This window comes from Suricata suricatta, chromosome 2 (assembly GCF_006229205.1).
Source record: "Suricata suricatta isolate VVHF042 chromosome 2, meerkat_22Aug2017_6uvM2_HiC, whole genome shotgun sequence".
Classification (NCBI taxonomy): Eukaryota; Metazoa; Chordata; class Mammalia; order Carnivora; family Herpestidae; genus Suricata; species Suricata suricatta.
In genome coordinates this window covers 150,087,948-150,114,229 of record NC_043701.1, presented here as the reverse complement: position 1 = coordinate 150,114,229, position 26,282 = coordinate 150,087,948, and the positions used below count along the sequence as shown (strand labels likewise).

The window sequence follows — 26,282 nt, the reverse complement described above, 5'->3', positions numbered from 1 at the left end:
TCTTCAGCGGAATGAGAAATGAACCTGTTTGCAAGAAGATCTGAGAATGAAACAGTAGTCAACAATAAAACCCCCAATAAAACTTTTGTTTAAATAGTTGTTGATGAAACACATAATTGAAATGAATAACAGTTGGGGATTTAAAAGTCAGAGGGTACATACTTCTGCGTATTACCTAGCTCTGTCCCCTGAGAAGACTTCTAAGCAGTGATTCCCCAAGAGTAACAAGCACACCCAGCTCCCAGGTCTTAGTGATGGGACAGGAAGTTAAGGAGCCAGAAGGAGGAGTCCAGAAAGTAAGGAAGTACTCAGACAACAAAAGGATTAGGTGAGGGTCTGTCAAAGGGACACCGGAGCCTGAAAGAATTCCCAGTGGCAAAGCTGAAACAATTTGAGCACAAGATAAGTAACAGTACTGGATTGCAACCCCAAGCATAAAATAAATGGCCATGAGCTCATACTTACATAAATAAATGAGCAAGTGGAGGGGCGCCTGGGTGACTAAGTTGGTTAAGCATCCAACTTCGGCTCAGGTCATGATCTTGCAGTTTGTGGGTTTGAGCCCTACATCGGGCTCTGTGCTTACAACTCAGAGCCTGGCGCCTGCTTCAGATTCTGTGTCTCCCTCCCTCTCTGCCTCTCCCCTGCTTGCACTCTGTCTCTCTCAAAAAAAATATAAGCATTTAGAAAAATTAATAAATGAGCACGTAGATAAATAATCAGTGGGTAGACAAACTGATTAAATAAAATAAGAGTATATGAGGGGAAAGAAAAATATCTTACAGAATTTTAAATAAGTTGTGTAGGTATTTTCTTTTCCAGCAGGTGGAGCTAGGTGACTCACTTCTAAAGAATAGAGTATGGAAAGAGAAAAACTAACTTTTCAGGGGAGAAACCTGGCAGACACCACCTTAAGCCCTAAGTGATGAAGGTTAACATTACCAGGATTTTCTGCACCCCTGATACGATGTAGCAGGAAGGGCATTTCACTTCTGTGGCCTTCCTTCCAAAACCCTAATCAGGAGAAACTTAAGACAAAACCAAATTCAGGGATGTTCTACAAAATACTCGACCAGTACTCCTCAAAAGTGTCAAGATCAGGAGTACCTGGCTGGCTCAGTTAGAGGAGCAAGTGATTCTTGGTCTCAGGGTCATAAGTTCGAGGTTCACTACTAAAAAAAAATAAAGTGTTGAGATCATTAAAAACAAAACTAAAACTGTGACAGGTTCTCAGGAGACCAAGGAGACATAAGAGATAAGTGCAGTTTGGTGCCTTGGACTGGGTCCTGGAACAGAAAAAGGACATTAAGGGAAAAACTGGTGGAATACAAATTAAGTCTCAAATTTAGTTAATAATAATAATGTACCAGTGTTGGTTTCTTAGTTTTTATAAATGTACTACAACAATGTAAGACAATAAAATTTAGGGGAATTTAAAACTAGATGAGAAGTGTAAGGGAACTCTCTATGCTACTTTGCAGCTTTTCTATAAACCTAAAGTTACTTCAAAAAAATTATTTAAAAAATTACTTGATAAGCAAAAAAAAAAGTGCTAAATGGAGTCAACATATGACAGCGAAAAGAAATGTAAAAACATGCTAGTACTCTTGTGTGGTTTGGGAGGATATGGGAAAAGAATAATTTAAATGTAGGTTCATTCTAGACATTATGCAGAAAAATAAGTTTAAGTGTTTCCACTTCAAGCTCTGGCTTCACTCCTTTGTAACCTTTGCAAATTACCCTTTCTAAACTTCAGTCTCCCCACTTAAAGTAAGACAAAAGCTTGCTCTCCTTAATGTGCAATATTATCTCCTTAAGATTGAAAGTAAATAGGAAATACACCAATAGGAAAAAAATATTAAAAGAGTTGGTAATAATTCACAATAAACATTTAAATAGTTTATGAAGTATGGAGGTTCCTCAAAAAACTATCAGTAGAACTCCCCTATGACCCAGCAATAACACTGTTAGGGATTTACCCAAAGGATACATACAGAAGTGCCATTGCATAGGGGCACATGTACCCCAATGTTCATAGTGGCACTTTTCTACAATAGCCAAATCATGGAAAGAGCCTAACTGTCCAACACCTGGTGAATGGATCAGGAAGATGTGGTATATATACACAATGGAGTACTACATGGCAATGAGAAAGAATGAAATCTGGCCATTTGCAGCAAAGTGGATGGACCTCGAGGTGTCATGCTGAGTGAAATAAGTCAGGCAGAGAAGGACAGATACCATATGTTTGCACTCATAGGTCTAACAGAAAAACAGGAGAAACCTAATGGAGGACCAAGGGGAGGGGAAGAGGGAAAGAGGGTTGGGGAGAGAGGGACACAAATCATGAGAGACTATTGAATACTAAAAATGAACCGAAGGCTGAAGGGGTGGGGGGGAGAAGGGGGTGATGGTCATGGAGAGGGGCACTTGTGGGGAGAAGCACTGGGTGTTATATGGAAACCAATTTGACAATAAACTATTATAAAAAAATAAATGTTAAAAAATAGTTTATGAAGAATACATTTAAATAGCAGGGCAAAACTTTTTTGCTGCTGTAAAGTCACTGTTTAAAACAGTCATGCAAGTGAGGCTGGCAGGATGGGAGGTGGTGTAGGAATGCAGGCACGCTTTCTGGATCAGCAGTTTTCAAACAGGTGCATCCCTCTGATCCAGTAATCTCCACTCCCAGGAGTCTCTCCTGAGGAAGCAGAGCTCTAGAGTATCAATTCACATAATAATATTGACAACATTGAAAGCAAGCAAAACTCTAATAGTAAAATAAATTGGGGGAGCCTGGGTGGCTCAGTTGGTTGATGGCCAGCTTCAGCTCAGGTCATGATCTCGCGGTTTGCAGGTTCGAGCCCCATGTCAGGCTCCGTGCTGACAGCTAGCTCACAGCCTGGAAACTGTCTTCAGATTCTATGTCACCCTCTCTCTCTGACCCTTCCTTGCTCATGCTGTCTCTCTCTCAAAAATAAATAAAACATTTAAAAAATTTTAAATAATAATAAATTGAATTATAGTACATACAGTGGTGAATATGTACCAAAAGGAAAATGTTCATGAAATGTAGATATATATAGCAGTATAAATATAGAGGAAAATATAAAGTTCAAAAAAAAGGGAAATAGGGGTGCCTGCTAGCTCAGTCAAAGGAGTATGTGACTCTTGGTCTCAGGGTCATGAGTTCAAGCCCTACGTTAGATGTAGAGATTACTTAAAAATAAAAAAAATTTTTTATTGGTAAAGGTATATCTTTTTTAGATGATATTTTAATGCTAATAATGACTATTTCTTTATGTACCCTTTTCTCTGTATAAGGTACTGTTCTGATTTTCATACTTATTAAGTCATTTAATCCTCGTTACAACCTCTGAAGTAGGTGCTATTTTTACCCCTGTTTTACAGAAAAGGACACAGCTATATGGTGACTGAGTGCCTGGCAGGGTGGGCCAGGAGCCTGGGCAGTGTGTCTCCACTCTTATCCACTCCACAAACTGCCTCTTTTATATTAATTCATCCAATAGGCTTTGTTCTGTACCAGCCATTATTCACCGTTGGAACCCCCAGCACCTGGAACCAGACAGACATGGTTACCATTCACAAGAGTATTTATTCTGGTAGGAAGAAACAGAAGAAAAAGTCAAGTAATAAATACCATACAGATCATTAAAATAGTCTGAGTTGTGAAGAGTGACTAGGTGCTTTCTGTGGTGTGCCTGGTCAGAAAGACCTTTCTGAGATCGGGCTGCTGGAGAGGCTATCCAAGTAACGGGAAGAACCTGCTACCCAATGACTGGGGAAAGGCAGTTCCAGGCAGAAGAAGCCACTAGTGGGTTTCCTAAGGTGGCTGGAGCACAGTGGGCAGTAGGGCACAAAGCTGGGCCAGTCGTGTAGAGCGTGTTAACACTCCTATAAGGAGTTTAGGCTAAGTGTGGTAGAAAGCCTTGGGAGGATTCGGAGCCAATGCAGAATGGATTGTGTGTGGTTCCTGCTGCAAATAGCTTGGGTAAGGATGGTAATTGTGGAGAACGGTTTGGGTGTGATTTGACTGGGAGAACTTGCTGGTAGATAAGATGTGAGGAGTAAGAAAAAGACAAGAATGGCAAGAGGAGAGATTGAGAGTTCAGCCTGAGCATGGTAGGTGATTAGACCCTCAAGGGAAGGTGTCAGGTTGCCACATGGACTCATGAACCTGACAGCCTGTGAGGCACTGAGGGCTGGAGTTGTAGCAAGTGAAATGTGGATAGCTATATCCCCCACATGCTCAGGAGGGGGACAGATAAAAATAAAATATTAATCAGGAATTAGGGACAGTGGAAATGTGTTCATTTAAAAATCAAAACCAATGATTTCTTTCTGCAAACCTGGTAATATTTGGAGTTGTTTTTTTTTTTTTTAAGAAATTAAGTTATAAAGGAAGTCATAATATTTGTCAAACCAGAATTGTCATGGAGTAGAAATGTCAAAGTGGATGTTTTGTTTTAATACTTTTGTTCTAAGGAGATAAGAATATTAGAGCCTGGTTTTGCCACAGAAATTATGCCTCTATAAATTCTTTTAACAAATGTTTATTGAAAGCCTGCCATGTGCCTCTCACATTGTTCTAGCTGCTACAGATAGAGCAGTGGCCAAAATCAACAAAAAGTCCTGCTCTCTAGGAGCTCTACATTCTAGAAGGGGAAGAAGTCCTCTCCTGAAAAAATAAAAACAAAAACAAAATGGAAAATGCATACTTATTAGCTCCAACTTAAGCTGAGTCCTCAGTTGCTGCCTTGTTCTGTTTTCCAGCCAGTTCTCCTATTCCACACAGCAGCCTTTTCAAACTCTCCTCACTTCCCTCAAGATTTACCTCCTCTGTAGACCTGTATATTCCCTTCATTTTTGCTATCTGTGGTAATTCCCATAGATCACTCACATTCATTCTGTCCAGAACCCAGCTCTGCATTGTTCTGCTCCGGGCCGGCCCTTTCTCTGGTGCCCCCCTCTTGGGGGTGGTACTACCACGTATGCACTGTTCAGGACAGCAGCCTGCAGTCACCTTTGGTCGATCCTTCCCTCTCATCCTTACTCCTACCCATTGAGTCACTTGGCTGAACTTCTCTCAGTTTCTTGTCCTCAATCTTTTTTTTTTTTTTACCTCCATGCAATTTTTTCTTTCTGAACATACCATGATAATCTAAAACTAGGCTTCCCATTCCTAGATTATAACTGTTGCCTCTTAACCAGCCTCCCTTCTTGTCCCCTTTTATATCTCTACACTGTAGCCAGAGTGATCTTTCAGAAATGTCATCTGATCCCATTACTCCTTCTGCCCTGACTCTTCAGTGAGATTTCCATTACCATTAGGAAAAAGCCAAAACATGTGACCAGATACCCCTTCTCTATGATGAGGCCTGTGGATCCCTTAAACCAGGGGTCAGCATTCTACAACCTGATGCCCAAAACAGCCTGTCAATTTTCTATGGCCCATGAGTGAAGAGTGGTTGAAAAATATTTTTGAAATAATCATGGCAGATGAAAATTATATGAAACACAAATTTCAGTAGCCATAAATAAAGTTTGTTGGAACACAGCATGCTCATTTGGTTACTGTCAATGACAGCTTTCACACTATAGTGGCAAAGTTGAATAGTCGTGACAGAGTCTTGTGTTCTGCAGAGCGCAAAATATTTACTGCCTGTTGTGTTGCAGAAGTTTGCTGAGCCCTGGCCTAAATTTGTGGGCACCTCTACTTCCGTCTCTAATGTGGTCCCACCATCCCTCGCCCACAGTGCTCTCTCCCATCTGTAGATCTTTGCACAACCTGTTCTTTTGTCTGGAACTTTCCTCCAGTACATCGTTCACTTGGCTAACTCCTACTTCTGTCTCAGATCCCAGCTCCCACTTCACTTCTTTGAGAACGCCATCTTGGAACCCCGCACTTTTGATGAGATGCCTCTTTCTTTTCTGTCATCCTCCTCATGTCCACATCCTTACGTCTCTTCTTACCCAACTCAGACTCCATAGTTAGTCATTATCCACAGCCTCCTGGCTATTCTCGCCTCCTTCATCCCTCACTCCTTCCAGTGTTTTCTCTTAAAACCCCAGCCTGGTTAAGGGCAACTCTCACCCAGGCCTCTGAGCAGTGGAATGTGGAGGGCAAGAAAAACAATCCCCCTATAGGGCTATTGCTTTAAATATATGACCATAGGCCTCAGGGTTCCATGGCTGCCCTGACGTTCTGCACTTGACCACAGTCTACCTGCACTTGACCTTGTCTGTCTTCCGAGCCACTCATACTGTCCTCGTGCCTCCCAGCATCCCTCACCACTCCTCCCTCTCCACATATCTTGCTTCATATTTCACTTAGAGGAGTGGTCAGACATTCTTCTTTACTCTGTCATGAGATCCCTCAGCCACTCTTCATTCCCAGTGGACAAATTGCCCGTGACCCTTCGTAAGGCCAGCCTGTCCTTTTCTTTTAAACTAGAGCTTATCCCTCATGCCTGAACAAGGACTCTGTCCCACCATCCTTCACTCTCCTCTCCTAACATTATGCCTTTCTAGATCATTACCATATATATATATAGTGTAATACCAGTTATCTTTTTAAAATGTTAATAGCCCTTTCTTGTCTGCGGGGCCTCCTTCTGTTCTTGCCCTTGTTTTCTCTTGCCCCAGTCATTCCCTTCCTGCCTCAAAGCCATTGTACATGCTACCCTCTTTGCCTGGAATGATCTCCTTTAGATATTTGCACAGCTCACCTCAATATTTCACTACAGTCCCTACTCAAACATTATCTTCTCAGAGAGGCCCCTTATGGAATTATATCCAAAATAGGCTTTCTCTCTCTCATGTTCTCCCCTTGTCCTACTGCATTTTTCTTCCTAGCATGTATTACCACCTGAGATCTAGATTTGCTATCTTTCCATCAAAAGAGAGGCTCTGTGATGCCAGAGACTTCATGTCCACACTCTACTTGAGGCGTTGCCACAAACTTACTCCGTAAAGAGCCACGCAGAAAATACCTTAGGCTTTGCCTACCATACGGTTAAATTTCTGTTGCAACTACTCAGCTGTGCCACTGTACCATGAAAATATGCATAGACAGTTTGTAAACAAGTAAGTGTGGCTATATCCCAATAAAATTATTTTCAGAAGCAGGCAGCGGGGCCAGTTTTAACCTGGAGGCTGTAGTTTGCTGACTTTTGCCCTATACCATCCAAAAGAGGCAAGTGTCTTTTCTAGTATCTTTCTCAGAGGATTGAAGGGGCTTTGGGGGAATGAACTCTTCCACAGTTCTCAACAACCCTCTCCTTTTGCCATGTTGCCCTGAATTTTGTCTAATTCCTGTTAGTGAACCAATTCCTACAATTAGTTGGGTGACCGTGTGCTGCTGGTATAGAGTACTCATGGCTCAGTCTGAAGCTACAGATGGAAGGAGCTTCCCTGAAGCTCATGGGCTACATGGGGCCAGATAATTACTAGAGCAAAACTGTACGCAGTCAGGAAAGGGGCAAGGTAATAAATCCGGGGTAGGCACCAAATAAGATCTACTGTGTAGAAGTAATTTATATTGTATTTCAGTATGTGTTTGTGCAACTGTTACCCTCCCAAAATGGAATGTAAGCTCCTTGAGCTCAGGCACTACACTGTTTGATTAGTGGTAACTTCAGCTTGCATGTTGTACAGGGCTTGAATTCTGATAAACTGAATATGGCAAGAGTCCTTTGCTCATGTAGAGGACTATATTTTGTTGGTCTTATAAGGATTTAATAATATAAATACATGTGATCCATTTTCAGTCACATAAGTGACAGGAAAAATTATTTGGAAAATATCTCAATTTTTTTCATTATTGATTGAAACCTAGGTCTTGAGGGATTAAGTTGAATTTATTTTTCTTTTTAACCAAAGGTCCACAAAAAGGATTCTGGCTTTTGGAGAGATTTTGGCTTTGGAATGACTTGTCAATATCGATCAGATTTCTTAACCATTGGTAAGTATGCCTTACATTTAAGAATAGGACTATACAGGGGCACCTGGGTGACTTAGTCAGTTAAGCGTCCGGCTTCAGCTCAGGTCATGATCTCACGGTGTGTGGGTTTGAGCCCTGCATCAGGCTCTGTGCTGACAGCTAGCTCAGAGCCTGGAGCCTGCTTCAGATTCTGTGTCTCCCTCTCTCTCTGACCCTCCCCTGCTTGTGCTGTCTCTGTCTGTCTCTCAAAAATAAATAAAAAACATTAAAAAAAATTTTTTTTAATAAATAAAAATATCATTTTGTCTTGTTACCAATATTTGCAGTTGCTTTGAATGCTCTTACAAAAGATGTCTACATAACTTTGGTGTTGTGCTCATGGGTTATTACATCTGGAAGTAATATTAGATTGTCTAGTCCAAGGGCTTTTGCATTTTTTTATTTAAGATATGAATATTTAATTTTTTAGAGATGAAACCCCTCTTTAATTATCTGTTAAGTCTTAATGAAAATCATAGTATTCGAAAAACAAAAGAAAAGACAGCTGATCTTTCTAGCTTTGAGTGGAGGACTTGCAGTCACTGGCTTAATCATGCACTCCTTGAAGCCAAAGATGACCCTGAAGAATCTGGTCTAAGCCCCCTACCCCACTCTGGCTTCAGCCTTACCCAGCAAAAAATAGATTGTCAGAGTATAGTTTAAGAAAGCAGGCTGAAGGGGTACTTGGGTGGCTCAGTCAGTTAATCGTCTGACTCTTGATTTCATAATCTTCGCTTTGTGAGTTTGAGCCCAGGCTCCTAGCTGACAGCTCGGAGCCTGACTGGGATTCTGTCTCTCCCCCTCTCTCTGCCCCTCCTGTGCATGCTTTCTCTCTCTATCTCACTCTCACTCTCTCTCTCTCTCTCTCTCTCTCTCTCTCTTTCTCTTTCTCTCTCTTTCTCTCTCAAAATAAAAATAAAATAAAGCAGGCTAAAACTTGATTCCATGTCTCCTAATCAGTCAGTGGCTACATTTTCATAGCATATAAGAATATATTTTATATATTTATGTGTGGGTGTGTATACGCGTATATACACACATACTTATATATACACTTATATATTTTTATATTTTATAATAGAATATATTTTATGTACTTTCTAGGTCTGCCTTACATTCATTTTTATAATCATTTGTTTTGGAAATTCCTCCACTTTGTCTCTTTTTTTGTTTCTTTATTATTGTAACATTTGAATCATGGAAAAATCAGCAAATAGCAATAAGAAGACTATTAAATGAAACTAATGCCCTTTCCCCTTATTTCTGGCTTAATAAAACAGCAAGTATACATCATTGCCTTCTCACCGTGTTACTTTTCACTGCTCCTTTCTCATTTTCTCGTCATACTCCTTTTTGATCTGTGTTGGTACAGTTAATGGTGTCCCACATTTCTCTGGGATTGTTCATTTTTCATTATTCTTTTTTCCTCTGTCCTTTGGATTGCATAATCACAATTGTTCTGTCTTCAGGCTTGCTGATTCTTTGTTAGTTCAGATCTTCTGTTGAGCTGCTCTCATGAATTTTTTATTTGAATTGTACTTTTTTTAACTCCAGAATTTCCATTTGGCATGCTTGCATGTCTCCCTCCCTGCCTCCCTCCCTCCCTCTCTCTCCCTCTCTCTCCCTCCCCTCCCTCTCTCTCCCTCCCCCCCTCCTCCTCTCTCTCCCCCTCTCCCCCCCACTCCCCCTCCCTCCCTCCCCTCTATATATATATATGACTTCTGTCATTTCATTAATATTCTCTGTTTGATGAGACATTGTCATCTTACCTTCTCTAAGTATGATTTCCTTTAATTCTTTGAACATACTTGTTATGGTTGTTTTGTAATTTTTGTAAAAACCCAACATCTAGGCCCTCTCACAGTTTCTGTTGCCTACTTTTCTTCCGGTATATGGGTCACACTTTTCTGTTTCTTTACAAGTCTCATAATTTCTTTCTTGCAAACTGAACACTTTAGGTACTGTATTGTGGCAGGTCTGGATATTGATTACCCCCTGCCTCCAGGACTTGCTTTTTGTTGTTTTCTGCTTGTTTGTTTATTCACTTGGCTTTACTATTTTAATGAATTTTATCTCCCCACCCTCCCTCCACCCCTAGCAATATGAAGCCTCTCATGTTACTCCTTAGGGCATGTGCACAGCCATCCTGGGATGACATGGATTTAGTGGAGCTCTCATTTACTCTTCGTGTGCCTGTTGGTAACTCCCATCTGTTAGGCTCCACCTATGGCTCACTGACTTGCTCTCTTGTTTTTGACAGTGCTCTGGGGCATAAATTGCTCCACAGTCTGACCCAATTAAATGGAACCCTTTTGCAAGGTAGTTTCTGAGGCAAATCTTTGAGTTTTGTTCAGACTTCAGGAGGACTCTTCTTAGCTGTCTCTTTCCCTGTTTCCAGTAAACTAACTGGCCTACCTTTTAGCTTATTGCTCTAATGGAGCTATCAGCCTCCTCTTAATTGCTTACCACAAAAATCTCTTATTATTTTCAAGAGCCCCTTAGGCTTGAACTTCTGCACACTGTGTCAAGTAAAATCAGTTCCTTTGGGAAGAGTTTTGCAGCAGTTTGTTCTCATGTACTGCCTCTTCCCCTGGGGAAAAAAAATCTCTGAGTCTCTCCTCCCGAACTAGGGAGTGGAGACAGTGGCACACTTCTCTCAGAGTGATATCTCTACCTTATGAGTAGAACATGGGGCAGGGCAAGAGTAGCCCCGCTCCCTTCTGGAATGGAGCCTCTACCTGTGACTGTGAGCTGGATGAGGAAGGGAGCCCCTGTCCTCTCCATGCTTGTTTGGAATTTGGCCTCTTTCATTGTGGAGCTTCTATTCCTTTTTCCTTTTCCTCTCCTCTGATATTCCCATTATACATATGTTATACCTTTTGTAGTTGTCCCACAGTTCTTAGATATTTTATTCCGATCTGTTTTTCCCAGCAGTCCTCTTTGGGTTTGCCTTTTTATTTTTGGAAGTTTCTGTTGCATCCTCAAGCTCAGAGATTCTCTCCTCAGCCATTACAAAGACATTCTTCCTTTGTTACATTGTTTATCTTTGGCATTTCTTTTTTATTCTTTTTTAGAATCTCTCACTCTGCTTACATTACCCATCTATTCTTCCATGTTATCTACTTTTTCCCATAGAGCCCTTAGCATATCAGTTACAGTTGTTTTAAATTCCTAGGCTGATAATTTCAACACCTCAGCCATATCTGAGTCTGGTTCTGATACTTACTCTATGTCTTCAGTCTGTTTTTTGTCTTTTAGTATGCCTCATGTTTTCTTCATAGCTAAACATAATGTATTGGGCAAGGCCTTTAGTAATTGGTGGTGAAGTTTGGGAAAAGAGGAAGTATTCTATATACCTGTGATTAGGCCTCAGTCCTTTAGTGAAATTATATGTCTGGACTTGTAACTTCACAAGTGTTTCCCAGACACTGCCCCAACCTTCCGTGGAAGAGGATGGCTAGAGTGGGCTGGAGTTGGGTATGTCCTTCCCCTAGGTAGATTTGACTCTGGTAAAATAGTTTCTCCTGTGGGCAGGCCTCGTTAAGAATAAAGTGCTCTCTCTGGCTTGTTTCAAAATGATTACTTTCCCATTGCCCTGCTGAAAGCACTAGGAGATTTTGCTCCAGTCTTACAGTGAGGACTTGCTAGAGCTGCTAAAGGAATGTAGGGACCTTCCTATGACTGGGCCCTCAGAAATTTTAAGCTCATCATTTACAGTTCAGATTTCCACCCCTTCCTTACTCCTGGACATTACTACTGGCAGGTTTCTGCTCTAATACTTGTGATTCTGTTTTACCCGCCTGTCTCTCCAATTTGGAGGTGGCTGTTTGCTCTGTGACCTTATTTCTTTGAGAGATTTGAGAAGAGTTGTTCATCTTTCAATTTGTTTGTTTTTTTTACTTTTTGGTAGGATGAAATGACTTCTAAGCTCTGTGCCTGACCAGAAACTGGAAGTCTCCCATTTATGTTAACTATTTACACCATCTCTAATATTTGAAGAGCTTATATCTACAAAGAACAAAAACCAAGACAAATTATACATTGTGTTTAGTAAGGCTGTGACTATTTAATACTTTTAGAGATCTCAGGATTATTGTCATCCTTTGAGTGTGAAATTAAGTGACATATATTTGACAGAAGACATAATTTAGAAACCTAGCTCCTAATTAAAGAATTAATTTGTTCTCAGTTTTCAAAAATATTTTGTAGTTCTTCAAAAAACGCCAAATGGTTTATGTTTTCCATGCTTCTTTAGACTATTCATTGTTCATCTTAAGCCAATTTGAAAATAGTCTCAACTTTATCTCCTATTTCATGGGTCCACCCACTCCAGTTAGCCATTTGCCCCATCACTCCATCAGAATTGTTCTAGTGGGTAAGATTATAAATGACATGTATTGTTCCTAGGTCTGCCTGGTTCTTTTTTAAGTTCTTAATTAAGCAGCACATGCATGACCATTTCTCAGTCTCTTTTGCTGACTTATCTTTCTCTGCATGTTTAACCTGTAGATATTGGCATTACTTACTTAGCATTTAGACCTGAGCCCTATTTTCTTTCTAAACTCCTTCAGTAATTTCATCCATTTCTATGGCTTTAAGTCATCTGTGTGCCCATTCTCAAGTGTATATGTTCAGCTTAGCCATTTCTTGTCTTTTCTCCTCTGGAAAATTTTCTGTGACCCAGAAAAACTTGTATCTCAAAGGATAATTATGTTAATTATAATATTAATGGTGGTAAGATTATGGTGATTTATATTTCCTTCTCCTTTGATTTTCTGTAGATTTTCTATTTAATATTGATGTTTACAAAGCATTCTCAAATATTAATCTTATTTTGATACTCTCAGCAACAGAGCCTGCACTCCTAGATATCTGCTCTTAACTGACTTCCAAACCAGGATGTCAGTCCTCTACATCAGGTGTCTTTAGTCTGTACCATGCCCTCTCACTTGAAGCAGAACATCTTAATCCTTATCAGGTCTGACTGCGCTCTAGTTGTCAGTTACCTGCAGTGTCCATTTTTATCCTGCAGGTGGATTCGACATGGAAGTAAAAGGTTGGGGTGGAGAAGATGTTCATCTTTATCGAAAATACTTACATGGTGACCTGATTGTGATTCGGACTCCAGTTCCTGGTCTTTTCCACCTCTGGCATGAGAAACGCTGTGCAGATGAGTTGACCCCCGAGCAATACCGTATGTGCATCCAGTCTAAAGCCATGAACGAGGCCTCTCACTCACACCTGGGGATGCTGGTCTTCAGGGAGGAGATAGAGACCCATCTTCACAAACAGGCATACAGGACAAATAGTGAAGCTGTTGGCTAATCATTGGCATACTAGTCTGAACCACAAACCAGCACTGTTTTTTTAGCCTTAATTCCAATTGCAGATGCAGTGCCTGTTTCAGAGAAGACATGCTGTGTTTCGTGTTCTTTCTGGCTTTACTTTACTTTAGCAGTTTAACTTGATATGAGAAGAAAAAGCAGTGTTTCAGTGCAAACCCTGTTTTGTGAAAATACTGCATTTTTGGAATTGCTGACAAATCAGAAATCTGGTGTTTGCCCCAAAAGTAGTTTTAAGTTAGTTTCTACCCCGCACTCATCCTGATGTGCCTGGTTGCATCTGGGTCGAGGGATGGAGTGTGTTGTGCTCAGGGTGGGTCAGGAGCATCCGGGCCTGCAGAGGAGACAGAGTGTTGTGGATGGATTGTGTTGACAAGGGTTCTTCACCTGCTGACCACGGAGTCAACCTGCTTTTAAATTAAGATCTTTAGTCAGTTGCTTGAAGAATCCTTTTTCACTGAAGCAGAGGATGACTAAATGACACATCTGAAATTCACAATCAATCAAAAGAAATCAGAAATAAAAAACCCTTAATGTTGCTTAGCTCCCTGAATATTTGGTATTAAACAAATGAGTAATAGTAGAAAATACTTCGGTTAGAATCTATGACTTGATTAGAACTATAATGTGTTCTCATGTTCTGGATTAGTAGTCAAAGTTGCTATAGATTGTTTTAAGTAAACAAATAAACATGAAAATGTCTTTACTAGAACATTTACTTATGTTGGAGAACAGGGCACTAGTGATATCTGGGAACATCAGTTTACATGAGCCAGGTGCTACTGGGGCCTTCCTATAGTGGTTCAGAATAGATGAACATAGCATACTTTTGTGGTTTTTGCTTTGTATTGCCTCATTTAGCTTGAATCCGCATATATTTATTATCCTTTTTTTCCCTAATATGTTAATATATGCTACACCTGTATTTGTAATATTGTGATACTTTGAGTTTAGAGTTTCATGAAGGGAGAAAAACAGTTTAATGAGGTATAGTATTGATCACACTGATTTGCAAAAAGAGGTGGAGGGGAAAGTGATCTGAATGGAAATCTGAATTACAGAATATTTTAGAGAAATATATTGTTTGCAGATAGAATAATGTTTTAATTGAGGTAAAAATTATGTTAATGAAACAAGATGAATAAGAAGTTATATTCAGATAGGACTATATACTATGTTATTTATCACACATGAATATTTTGCCAGAGGGCCAATTGCTGGATCCAAAAATTGGAGATATGGTGAAAGGCATGCATAGATTTTGATTTGGCTTTTTAAAAGGATGTGTATTGTATCCTTCTATGTGTATATAAGCCCCTAATAATTCACAGAAGAAAAGTCATTACTTTTTACTCAGTAAATCCTATCATCTGAAATATAAATTCCAAATTTCTTGGTGCTACATGAATTAATTTTATAGTAACTCTTATGAATTATTCTTTCAAGTTTTAAGTTGGGTAGTTTAGGCTTTTTTTTTAAGATGTGTAAAATGTTCTCTGAAGAATTATGAGGCCATTGTCTCCATTTATATACAATTATTTATTATGAAGACCAGTGAATTTTGGTATTTAAAGTGAGAGAACCTAATTACTTGCAAAGGTAAGTTGCAGCTTGTTTTTTGACAGAATCAAGTGATTTCACCTTTTCTCCGTTTTTTAAAAAAAGCTAGCTTTTAATTTAAAAATGGGAAGCTAAGCAATGGAAACATACTGTGTTTTTGACATTAAATGGTACCAATAAAGTATTTTATTATCAAAAGTTAAATGAAAATGTGATAAATTTTTTCTGTTGCAAAATACCATAAATACAGAAAAGTATGTAACATATAATTATGTGGTTTAAAGAATAATAAAGCAGCTACCAGGAGTGAGATAAAGAACATTATCAGTGAAAGGCCTCTGTGTGCCCTTTCTTGATTATACACCCTCACCCCCTGTAATAATAGCCATTCTGATTTCTATGATAAATTTTCACTTATTTTACTTAATTTTCCCAGTTATATATGTATCTCTACCCAAAAGACTGTTTAGTTTTGCCTGTTTCTGAATTTATGTGCATATTATTTCATTATATATTCTCTTTTATTCAGTATTATATTTTTGAGGTTCATTCATGTTAATCTCAAAATTCATTTTTATTACTGACTGGTACTCCACTGTATAAATGTACTAAATACTCATTAACTCTGTTGTTTAAAGATATTTGGGCTGCTCATAGTTTTTTGTTGTTTGCTTTTGCTATCAGAAGCTGCATTGTCATGAACACTGCTTCACATATCTCTTATAATAAGTGTGCAAGAATTTCTCTAGGAGTAATAATGCTGGGTCATCAGTTGTGTGTACATTCTGTTTCCAAAGTGGACCATCTTCAGCACCGTGAGTTCATTTTGCATCCTGGGCAATACTTAATTTTGTTAGGTTTATTAATTCTTGCTAATCTAGCAGGCCTTAGGCATGAATTACAGTTACAGTTTGCATTTGTCTTGCCCATTTTTATCAGTTCATAGGAATTCTTCATATACCCACTTGTTATTGGTTAAATATCTTCTCCCAGGATGTGGCTTGTCTTTTCCCATTCTTGCAGATACTTTTTCATTAATAAAAATTAACTTTAACATGACTATTTTTTTCCTTTAAGGATTCTACTTTTTATTATTAATTATATATCGCCTTATATTAAGGAAAGATAACTTAAAGCTATTATTCTATATTGTCTTCTGAATACCTCATATATATCTTTGCTTTTCCTTGTTAGGTCTTCAACCTAACTGGAAGAGCTTTTTGTATATGCTGTGAGATAAAGATTGTTCCCCAGCGTCACCTTACAATATAGTCCGTATTTTACCCACTCATCTGCAGAACCACTCATCAGATCTCCGTACGTTCAGAGGTCTTGTTCTGGGCTCTCTGTTCAAATAGGCTTTCTGTCCATCACCATACCCTTACCTCATGGTCTAAATTACTATATCTTTATAAGAAGTCAGTATTTCTGAGAGCTAATCCACTTGCCTTGTTCTTAACAACTGTCATGGCTGTTTGTAGCCCTGGTACTTTCAGATAAATTTGAGAATAAGCTAGTTAACTTTCACAAAACTTTCATGAATTTGACCAGATTTAAGTGAATCTATAAGATCACTTTGGGGAGAATTTACATCTTTGTGTACAGAGTCTTCCAGTCCTTGAACATGACATATCTATTTAGGTCTTTATTGTCTTTCAATTAAATTCTATACTTTTTCACATAGAGGATTTACATGTAGTATTTTATAGATTTTCCTAGATACTTTACATTTTTTATGCCATTGTAACTATCATTTTTCTTTTTTATTGTCTATTCCTGGTATTTAAAAATTCAGTTGATTTTTGTGTTTGGCAAGCTTGCCAACCTTGTATTTCTAGTTTCTTTCATAGTTTTTCTGTTGTGCAATCATATCTCTATGAAAAGTAAACATTTTCTTTTCAATTTTTATATCTTTATTTTCCTTGTCTTACTGTGCTTGCTGAGATTTGTTGTGCAGTGTTGAGGTGATAATAGTGAACTTCCTGCCCGTGTTTCTGATTTCAAGGGGAGTAGTCTCAGTGTTTCATCAGTAACTATGGTATTTGCTGAAGGTATTTTTATAAATACCCTTTATCAAGTTAACAAAGTTACTTTATATTACTGCATCTGTTGAGAAGATATTTTTTTTTCCATCTTTGACATATTAAATTGAGGTGTTTTTTGAAGTACCGTTGCATTCCTTGGGTAAATTCCAATGTTTCATGATGTATTATCCTTATTATGCATTGCAGGATTCATTTTATTGTGTGTGTATGTGCACACACACAGGCTTCATTTGCATATCTGTGTATATATTTGTGTGTGTGAGAGTGTTTATGTGTGTATATATTTCAGGTGTTTTTCATCTGTGTTAATGAGTTTTTATTAAGGTTATGCTAGCCTATAAAGTAAGTTAGATGTCTTCCTTCTTACTCTGTTCTAAAAAAAAGTTTTGTAAGACGGAATTATTTCTTTGAATATTTGGCAGAACTACCTGAAAGCCACATAACCATGAAGTTTTCCATATGGGAAGATTTCTGTTCACAGATTCTGTTTATTTAATGATTATAGATCTATTCAGATTTTCTTTCTTTTAAAGTCAGTTTTGATTATGTTATCTTAGATAAGGTTTAGAAGAATTTAGAAATTCTTCTAGGAATTTATAGTGATAAATTTGAAATTTTAGATGAAATATACAAAGTTATTTACAATATCCTCTTATTATCTCTGTAATATGTACAGGATCTATAATGATAACCTTTCTTTCATTCCTGATACTATATGTGCCTTTTGTTTTTCCTTGATTAACCTTGCCAGAGGCTGACCAATTTTTTCAGTTCTTTCAAATAACTGCCTCCTGCCTGCCACATGTGAGGAATCCACTTGTTTATTACCAAGGAAATGAAATCTTTTCATGTGCTTATTGGCCATTTGAAGATCTTCTTTGGTGAAATACATTGATTGGTAGGAGTTACTTCTGTATTCAGGATGTGAGTCTTTTGTCAGATTTATGTATTGCAAATATCTTTCTCTAGGCAGAGGACTGTTATCATTCTCTACTGTTATCTGTTAATAAACAAAAACTCTTAATAATGTCCATTTTATCATTTTTCTTTCTTTTATGGCCAGTGCTCTTGGTATCCAATTTAAGAAACTTTGCCTGCTCCAAAGTAAAGAAAAAATGTTCCTGTTTTCTTTTAGATGCTTTATTAAGATTGCCTATAACTTCCCTTCTCATCTTTGTTTGAGCCATTCATACTTAGATCTATGATGCGTCTAGAAATATTTTTTGCATATAGTGTGGGAGTCAAGAGTCAATCTTTAGAATTTCTTTCAGTGAAGGTCTGCTGATAGCAAACTCCATTTTGGTTCATAAATATCTTTTATCTCATTTAAAAATATTTTTTGAAGAGTATAGAATTCTAGGTTGGGTTTGTTTTTTTTGTTTTGTTTTTTAGTACATTGATGTTATTCTACTGTCTTCTGGCTTCAGTTACTTCCCTTGTAAGTAAATTATCAGCTTAAGGTTGATACTCCTTTGAAAGTAATCAACCTTTTTCCCTGGCTGCCTTCAGGATCTCCTCCTTAACTCTGTTCTGAATCACTAGGATATATGTGTGTTTGCAGGTTACTTTGGTTTTTTTTTTTTTCTGATCCTGCTTGAGATTCTTTAGGCTCCTTGGATGTTTATTATCTTTTGTCAGTTCTGAGAGACTTTTAGCTATTACATTTCATTTTCTCTACCTCATTCTTTCTTTCAAAAGCTCTGATAACATGTTAGACCTATTGTTCTATTGTCCATGCCCTTTATATCTCTTAACCTGTTTCATAATTTTCAGCTTACACTCATAATTTCTTCAGAATTATGACATTTAGAGAAGAACCTCTATTCATTAAGAAATGAAAACAAATTTTAAAATTCCAACATTTTCTTATATTCTTGACAGCACTGTTTCTTCAACATTGTTGCTTAAGATCCATACCTAAGAGTTTGGGGTTTGTTAGGATAGGTATTCAGGGGTGAGGGGGATGGTAGCCCTTCACCTTCCTTACAGTAACATGACTTCTTTCTGGGACTGAAAATAGAAACTGTGTTGGTATGATCTCAGGTCACTAGCCTGTATGTGGGTAATAGGTTTTTCATTTAGAAAGTGGTTCTGAATCCCCAATTTGTGGGAATTTTCCCCATATATGTCTATATACTGGTTAAATTGAACAGAAATGACTCTTCAGTAATGTTAGAATATATTTTATATTAACCAGAACTTCAGTTGTTCCTTTGAGAAGGTCACTTATAATTCTTGTTTGACTTTTCCCAGGAGAGTCTGCTCTGTGGGAGAAGTGGGGTTCAGTTTCATCAGGAGTGCTGCTGCGAGTATCCAGCTAACACTGACTGCTTCTAACGAACCAGCACTGCACCTTCTGCCATGTAGCATTACAACAGCCCCTTCAAAGAAGGGACAGAGAGTATTGTATGAGACAGAGAGTATTGTAAATTTATCTTAATTGTGAGAAAATGGAGGCTTTAAAAGATAAACAACTTTTCCAAGGATGCCCTGCTGAGACCTGGAAACTAGGATCCGAATCCAAATAGTTTAACTTTTGATTCCTTGCTCTTATGCTTTTCCTATCTTGCCTTCCTGGGGAACAGGGCATCTATTTTATATACAAGTGTAATAGGTGTATGTTTCACAAGTAATCTTAGTTTTGATACAGAAGTCTCTGTGGCCTTAGGAGAGATCCCTAGCTTATTTCCTGTCACATGATGCTGTAACATAGATTTGTTCCAGAAATGTGTGTGTGAAGTGAAAGTCAGTGTTCAGTCCTCATATGGTGGCATTAGGAGCTGCATACCGTGCTGATCGCTGGCCACACAGTTACACAAGTGGCTCCTACTCGGAAAGCCAAGACTGGCGGGTGAGACAGATGCCAGTGGTGTAAGGTAAGAAGGCAGATGGGCCCAGAGGAGCACAGAGCATCACTCACCAGAGAAGCTGTAAGCAGACTCTGGAAGAACGTGTGTGAGGACAGGACCACAGTACATTAGAGGAGGTGCACTAGTGACATGGAGGTTCCGTGTGTCTGCAAAGCGAGAGCGCACCTGTACCTGGGAGGTACAGGGCTGTATCTGGCAGAGGTAGACTGTGAGCATCAGCAGAAGAGCTTCCCAAACTTACTGGGCTCCCAACCCCCATTTTTCCCCTTTAGTGGGGCCCTGCATCAGCTTGAGCCAGTGTCCAGTGCTGCTAATGCTGCTGTCAAAGAGCCACACCTTGAGAAGCATGCCCTAGAGGGACCACTCTGTGAGTGAAGGAGCACCACAGCCAGCCGAGAGCTTGCCACCCACTCCCAGCTCAAGCTCCATGGCCAAGGCACACACTGAAGGATGTGCTGCCCCGTCTTCCACTGAGGTAGGTGGAAACTTTCAAAAATAACTTTACCAGGAAATTAAGAATTCCATTGAGTTATAAAGACTGAAAAAGTGTCATTTACCCAAAACTCACTTGTGCATCCTCCTAGGTGTCCTCATTTGCTCTACAAACACCTAAGCACCTATTGTGTGCTGTCTACAAGCCACTAGAAGGACAGCAGGTGACAAAGCCCCACACTCATCTGTCCAGTGGCCACTACCTGTTTACACCTAAAATTAGAAATTCCATTCCTCAGTTGTGTTGACCTCAGTGCATAGATGTAACTAGTAGCAATGCAAATGGAGCGCACTCCCATCACAGAAAGTTTTCTGTTGGGCAGTGCTGGTCCAGTGGGGAGGACGGACACTGCACACATTGAAAAGTGAGTCCGACTTAGCTCTGAGAGAAAAGGGTACAGTTCAGTGAGCTGTAGAGCAGATCCCATCCAGCCTGGGCATTGTTGACAGAGTGGCAGTGGGATAGGCTGGAGAGGGACAGGTGGGAGTTTGGCTTCCATTCCAGTGTCTCAGTGCTTTTCCGTCAATTCCACAAACTTTTGTGTGCCTTTCAACAAATCCCTTTTCTTTAGTGCTCTTGAAGGTGATGCATCACAACAGAAAGAGCCCCATCTAGAACTGCATTCTGCAAACTGTTCTACAGAAAGATGTCAGCAGGTGTCCCCAACTTCCCCTGCCCCAGGAGAGATCCACAGAGCCCGTGGACACTGACAGTTCTGATTGTGCCTGTAGTAAAGGAGCGTTTACGGTCTTACATGAGTTAGGTTTCCTGAACTTAATATGACTATGTGATACAATCAACTAGTGGTACAGTTTTGGGTCTGTCTTTGAGGAAAACAGGACTAGAACATGCCTCTTATACAACTTTATCTTGTTTTGGATTATTTGTTTGAGAAGCCCTTTGTCAGAATGTGTGGTGTAGATGAGAGTCCCTTGCTCCTTCTCTGAAGGGCCATTTAGGACCTCTTTCCATCAGGCCTAGCCAGCTACACACAGAGAGCAGGCATGCAAGGGGAGCAACATGTTCTTTTATTGATGCAAGTACGTCCAGTCACACCAACAGCTGACATCCTGCGTTATGGTACAGCTTTGTACTCGAGTTCATCTCAAAATACCAAAACATAAGGTGTGTCTCAAATTGGGAAAATAAAGTAGCAAACATAGACACTGTATCAGGTAGGTACTAGAACTGATGACCCAGTGGAGTACACACTGACATGAAGGCTCCTTAACTCGCAAGACAGAAGGTGTTCTAACATTGTATTCCAAATATATAGTCTCAAGTTTTCAGCCTTTCTTTATCTCAAATACATAAACAAAGCAATATGTACTACCAAGATAACGATATGTACTATCTATAACATCTGAAAAGTGCGAAAACACTGTGACAATACAGTGTAAATAATCTTGCTTCCACCCAGGGCCGAGGGCGACGTCTGCGTCGGATTGTGGAGCCACCCCTTCCTGAGGCCTCACCTCCACGTCTCCAGGCTCTCCTAGGAGCTTTGGAAATTAGCAACTACCTGACCCATCTTCACTCGGGCATCTCGGCTGCAGGCTCCTGGGAAGCCAGGCATGCGGAGAGAAACAAAGGTGAGTAGTTCCGAACCTGCTTGTGCAGAATGAAAGCCCTGCTGTGAGGGAGAGAGAGTCAGAGCAGATGGCTCACCTCTGGCTTTTGAGGGATCAGGACTTGCCTTCCCACAGCCAGAAAGACAGAAAACGAGTGTACTCCTCAAGTTTGAGTATGGAGAATACCTCTAAATGCTGGGCACTTTTTTGTGAGTGGGCTCCAGCAGTCTGGTCTGGGTAATCCTCTGTTTCAGATTCCCTTCAGGGGAGCCCCCCACCCAGAGAAAAGGAGGAGGCAGTCTGCTAGAATACTGATTTATGAGTTGCTTCTTTTCACTTTGTACTGGAGTTTCAGGAACTGCTTTAAATGTCCCCATCCTCAAGTCTGCCTTGTACTCTCTTCATTACAGCTCGGTGTACCTTTCAGTTACAGCCTGGGAAACAGATAATTCCACCACACACACGCCCCCTCCCCCACATTTATTTTAGATTCTCTCTTTTCCTAAAGTGTAGTTGAAGAACAATTTGCCAGACATATTCCAACAGAAAATATGCTGCCAGGTATCCCCCTGCCCCTTCCCAACCCCCTAAATCCCTGATAAAGGAAAATGAAAAATGTAAACTTTGGAAAGCCTGTACTCAAGGTTTGCTTCTAGAAGTATGCAAATGAGGGCCCCTGGCCAGCCAGGCCCTTCTTGCTAGGACCTCTCTGGCCTAGACTGAGGACAGGTACTTTGTGGTCCAGGGCAGAGCTTTCCTGGCATTTCCCTGGCACTGGTGGCTGAGGGCTAAAAGAACAGAGTGGGAGCCCGGCCCTCCAGTACTCTCTAAGGCACTGACCCCGACATCAGAGACACTGGCTGGAAGGCCGTCCAAACAGGCAGGGCTCACATTGGTTTTGGTTGGGTTTTTTTTTTTTAATATTTTTTCATAAGATGTTAATAATCAAAAGTAGAAAATAAAAATCTACATTTCATTAGAATAAGATGTTATCATGGATGCCATCTCCCATGATACTCTTTCCCCACCCTCCCCAAAGCAGGGCCCTGCCCTGTTATTTAAAATAAACAAACAAAAAAAACTTTGTAAGTGCCAAAGGTTGATGCATGAAATAATTACTTTTTTTTTTCCATAAAAGTTATATACAAAATGGACCCCAACCAGTGAGGCCTGCTCATCTCAACCCTTATCAATCAAGGTTAAAACTCAGTGCATGTGTGTGCTTCATCCAGCATCTGCAGGCTGCATCCGTGCCTTCAGGCTCTGTTAAGGAGAGTCGTCCTAAAGGTAAGCAGGGGACAGAGAAATGATCAGGTGGCTGGGAGGGCCTGGATTCAAAGAACTGGCCTTCGGGGGAAGGGTCAGGGACACTCAGCCTCCCACCAAGTGACAGCCTGTGTGGAGACACCCCTGGCCACCTTTCAGAAGGGCAGACCCATCATGCTTCCCAGTCCTCTCCCTTCCAGTGGACTTGGGCACGGGGCTGGTCTCAGGGGCTCACAGGCCTGTCCCTGGGGTTCTCCTACCTGAGAGTCTTCCAGCTATCCTTCTCCATGTGGTTTTCAGGACCTTCACTTTCAAAGGAGGCGATGAAGAGAGCTGAGAGATGAGAAGCCCCTCAGAGCCCATGTCTACATGCAGTGAGTCTGCCTACCACACCAGTTGTCCCCTCCTTTCTAGGGCTGCAACTGGGCCTGTCCACAGGTCTCTGCTCCCTGGGGTTCTAGAGCTCCCAGCTTGGAGACTGAGAAGTCCTGGTTCTGCAGCACTATCAGGAAGCTTCCAGATTCCAGAGCCCCATCTACCCACAGCCCACCCTCATGTTCTCACCCCTGTGAGTTCAGCTTCCCCTGTAATCAAGCCTGCCTCCCAGAGCAACCCCCCCATGAGAGCAGAGGCCCTGGACGTGGGGGTCAGGGTGACATATACAGTGTGGGGAGGTGGGCCTCACCTTCCTCACTGTAGATGGGTGCCGTGAGCAGGTAGTTCTGAATCTTCTTGTCCTTCTCGAAGGGACACTCTACCTGAGTCCATGTCATGAAGTCATGGATCTGTCTGGAGATTTCCCAAAATTTCTGAAGGTACAGAAGACCAACTGGATGTTCATTTGTCACCTTAAGCTTAAAATCCTTGGTTCAGGCAGGGGATGTAGATTCTGATTTCATTCTGTGACCCTGCTCAGCTGACTTTGTGGCCACAGCAGCACTTTATGCAGCATCAGAGCCAGTAAGTGTCCCCAAGATCACTCGGTCCTCCACTTTGCCTAGCCCCGAGGCCACAGCAGGGTCTGTGCCTCCCCCATGCAAGACCCTGGAGGCCCCATCCGGGACTTCAGGCTGAGACAGGTATGCCAGCCATACCCAGCACAGCACTGTCAACATGAACATGCCATGATCTCATTCCTGTGGAGCTGTAGGGGAAACGGGGCTGTCCAGTACTTCCCTCACACAGGTAAGGGGAGGAAGGAGTTATGGATTCTTACACAGGCCCCAGTCACCTTTGTCCTAGCTTCCCACCGTTGGCCAGCTACCCTTGTCTTCCATCTGGAATTCTGCTGCCTCCTCGAGCATCTTCTTGCCTAAAGCCTTGCTCACTCCCAAACCCCCAGAAGTAGCCCCTTCTCTGCTCCCTGGTGGGTCAGTGTTGGGACCAGCGTCCTGGGTAAATACAAGTTCCCTGTGGCTCCAAGCCCAGAAGGGATGCAAACAGCACACATAACTCACCACGGAGCTTTCGGTCATAAAGGCCTTTCTGCAAAGGGCCATCCTTTATAGCTCTAGGGGCACAGATTCTGCCTGCCCTATGATAAGGCTGAGAGGTCTGGCCCCCCTCCCCTCAGACCAGAAGGGTGCTGAGCTCACCTTGAAGTTAACATGCCCATTGGGCAAGTGGTTGGTATGGATTTTGTGAAGGAAGTAAATGTCCTTAACGAAAAGGTTGAATACAGGGATAACAATCTTCTCTCTGCTGCTGTTGGCCATTTGGGACCTTTGCGTGGCCCCCTGCAGGGCAGTGCGGTAGTTGCAGAAGTTGCTGGATGGGTCCATGTGGTGCTGTGGGCAGACAGGAGGACCTGGTTTAGCAGTGTTCTCCCTGCACCCGACTTGCTCAGGATGCCCCTTTGCAGAGCAGGAAACAGCGATGAGGAAGGCACCAGAAGAGGCCTCCTTCCTGGGGGTGAGCACCTGGCTGAGTACTAGGTTTGGATCCAAAGAGGAAGAAAGTTACAGAGAAGTCTCACAGCTCACACACTTCCTCTTCCCTGCCAAGCCTGGGTCTTACCTTCTTTCCTTTCAAAACCTTCCTTTGCTCCTTTCCTTGGACCAATAATCTCCCAAAGCTGATGAGCTCCTTAAGACACTTTTGCAGAAAGTGGATTCTGTGATCAAATAACTTCAGGGAAGGCTGCAGGTAAACATACCCGCTCTTGGGCCACCCAGATGATCCAGAACCACAGCAATTCAAGCCAGGAAAAAGCCAGTCTCTGCTTCGTCAGCATCACCCAACGCCCCAGGGCCAACCTTTGTCGAACTCTTTCCTAACCACTCTAGTCAGAACTGGCATTGCCTAAGGCAAGTTCTGCAAAGTCCCAGGGGCCAAGAAGAGCTGCAGCTACCCACCTCCTAGAGCAGCCAGGCCGGCTCAACATGGCCTACACCAGATGGCACTGTGGGCAGTGGGTTCTGAGCAAGGGGGCAGAGCGTGATGGGAGGCCCACCCCTCCTCAGGCCAGTGTAGGACAAGGCTGAGGTGCCTACCTCCAAGACATCAAACTTGGCCGTCTTGACTTTGGACCACGTTTTCTTTAGCCTCGCCACAGGACTGAGGTTCATGCCAGCTGCAGGAAACAGTAGGTAGAGTCAGGGTGGGGTTAGGTAGGCCAGGCAAAAGCTGGATAGGAAGCCCCCGGGGTCTGGCCACTCACAGATGATGGCCATCATGGAGTTGAAATTCCCGATGTTGAAGCACTCCCGGGCCACATCAATAAAGAACTCTAGCATGCGGGTCCGGTGCTTCTTCTTCACCACCTGGAGAGCAGCCAAACAGCCTCCGCGTGAGCCCCCCACAGGACCATCCCCCCTGACCGTCCCTGAAGGGCAGCCTAGACAGGAGCTATGCTGGGCCCTCAGAGCTGTCAGACCCAGGGCTGGGGAGATGCTTGTCAGCTGCAGAGCCACCAAACACAGCTGTGGCATTTTCCGACGCTGGGCAAGGGGCAGGAGGGCAGTCAGAGTACTAAGAGTTCCAGATAAACTCCCAGAACATGCTGGGTGCACCCCATGGATGGGTGTCTCTCATAATTACTGTGAGATTGGCCAGGGGGTAGGGGGGGAGCAGGGATTTTGGTGCCCCAGCAATGGAGGCTTCTGTCTCCACTTTCAAAGTTTTTTCATCTGAG

The 26,282-nt window shown here is 41.5% G+C and overlaps 2 protein-coding genes across 11 annotated transcripts in view; one reads left to right on the top strand and one right to left on the bottom strand.

Moving 5' to 3' along the window:
• CSGALNACT2 (chondroitin sulfate N-acetylgalactosaminyltransferase 2) overlaps window positions 1-25,889 on the top strand; it is a 56,907-nt gene extending 31,018 nt beyond the window's left edge. For 4 of the 9 annotated variants that reach the window (XM_029932177.1, XM_029932178.1, XM_029932185.1 and 1 more), the window contains 2 exons: window positions 7,903-7,984; window positions 13,035-15,958. In XM_029932177.1, coding sequence (XP_029788037.1) covers window positions 7,903-7,984; window positions 13,035-13,327 — 375 coding nt within the window. In that variant the 3' untranslated portion in view covers window positions 13,328-15,958. Of the gene's footprint in view, window positions 1-3,411; window positions 3,620-7,902; window positions 7,989-13,034; window positions 15,959-16,098; window positions 20,295-21,732; window positions 21,905-23,021; window positions 23,171-23,449 lie in introns of those variants that run through there. The other 5 variants (XM_029932182.1, XM_029932180.1, XR_003905636.1 and 2 more) reach the window with 4 other exon arrangements.
• The window catches only part of RASGEF1A (RasGEF domain family member 1A), a 34,784-nt gene continuing 29,821 nt past the window's right edge, over window positions 21,320-26,282 (bottom strand). For both annotated transcript variants that reach the window (XM_029932188.1, XM_029932187.1), the window contains exons 8-13: window positions 25,809-25,911; window positions 25,642-25,721; window positions 24,745-24,936; window positions 23,835-23,958; window positions 23,410-23,482; window positions 21,320-23,164 (exon numbers count right to left, since the gene is read on the bottom strand). In XM_029932188.1, the coding sequence (XP_029788048.1) occupies window positions 23,140-23,164; window positions 23,410-23,482; window positions 23,835-23,958; window positions 24,745-24,936; window positions 25,642-25,721; window positions 25,809-25,911 (597 nt within the window). In that variant the 3' untranslated portion in view covers window positions 21,320-23,139. The remainder of the gene's footprint in view (window positions 23,165-23,409; window positions 23,483-23,834; window positions 23,959-24,744; window positions 24,937-25,641; window positions 25,722-25,808; window positions 25,912-26,282) is intronic.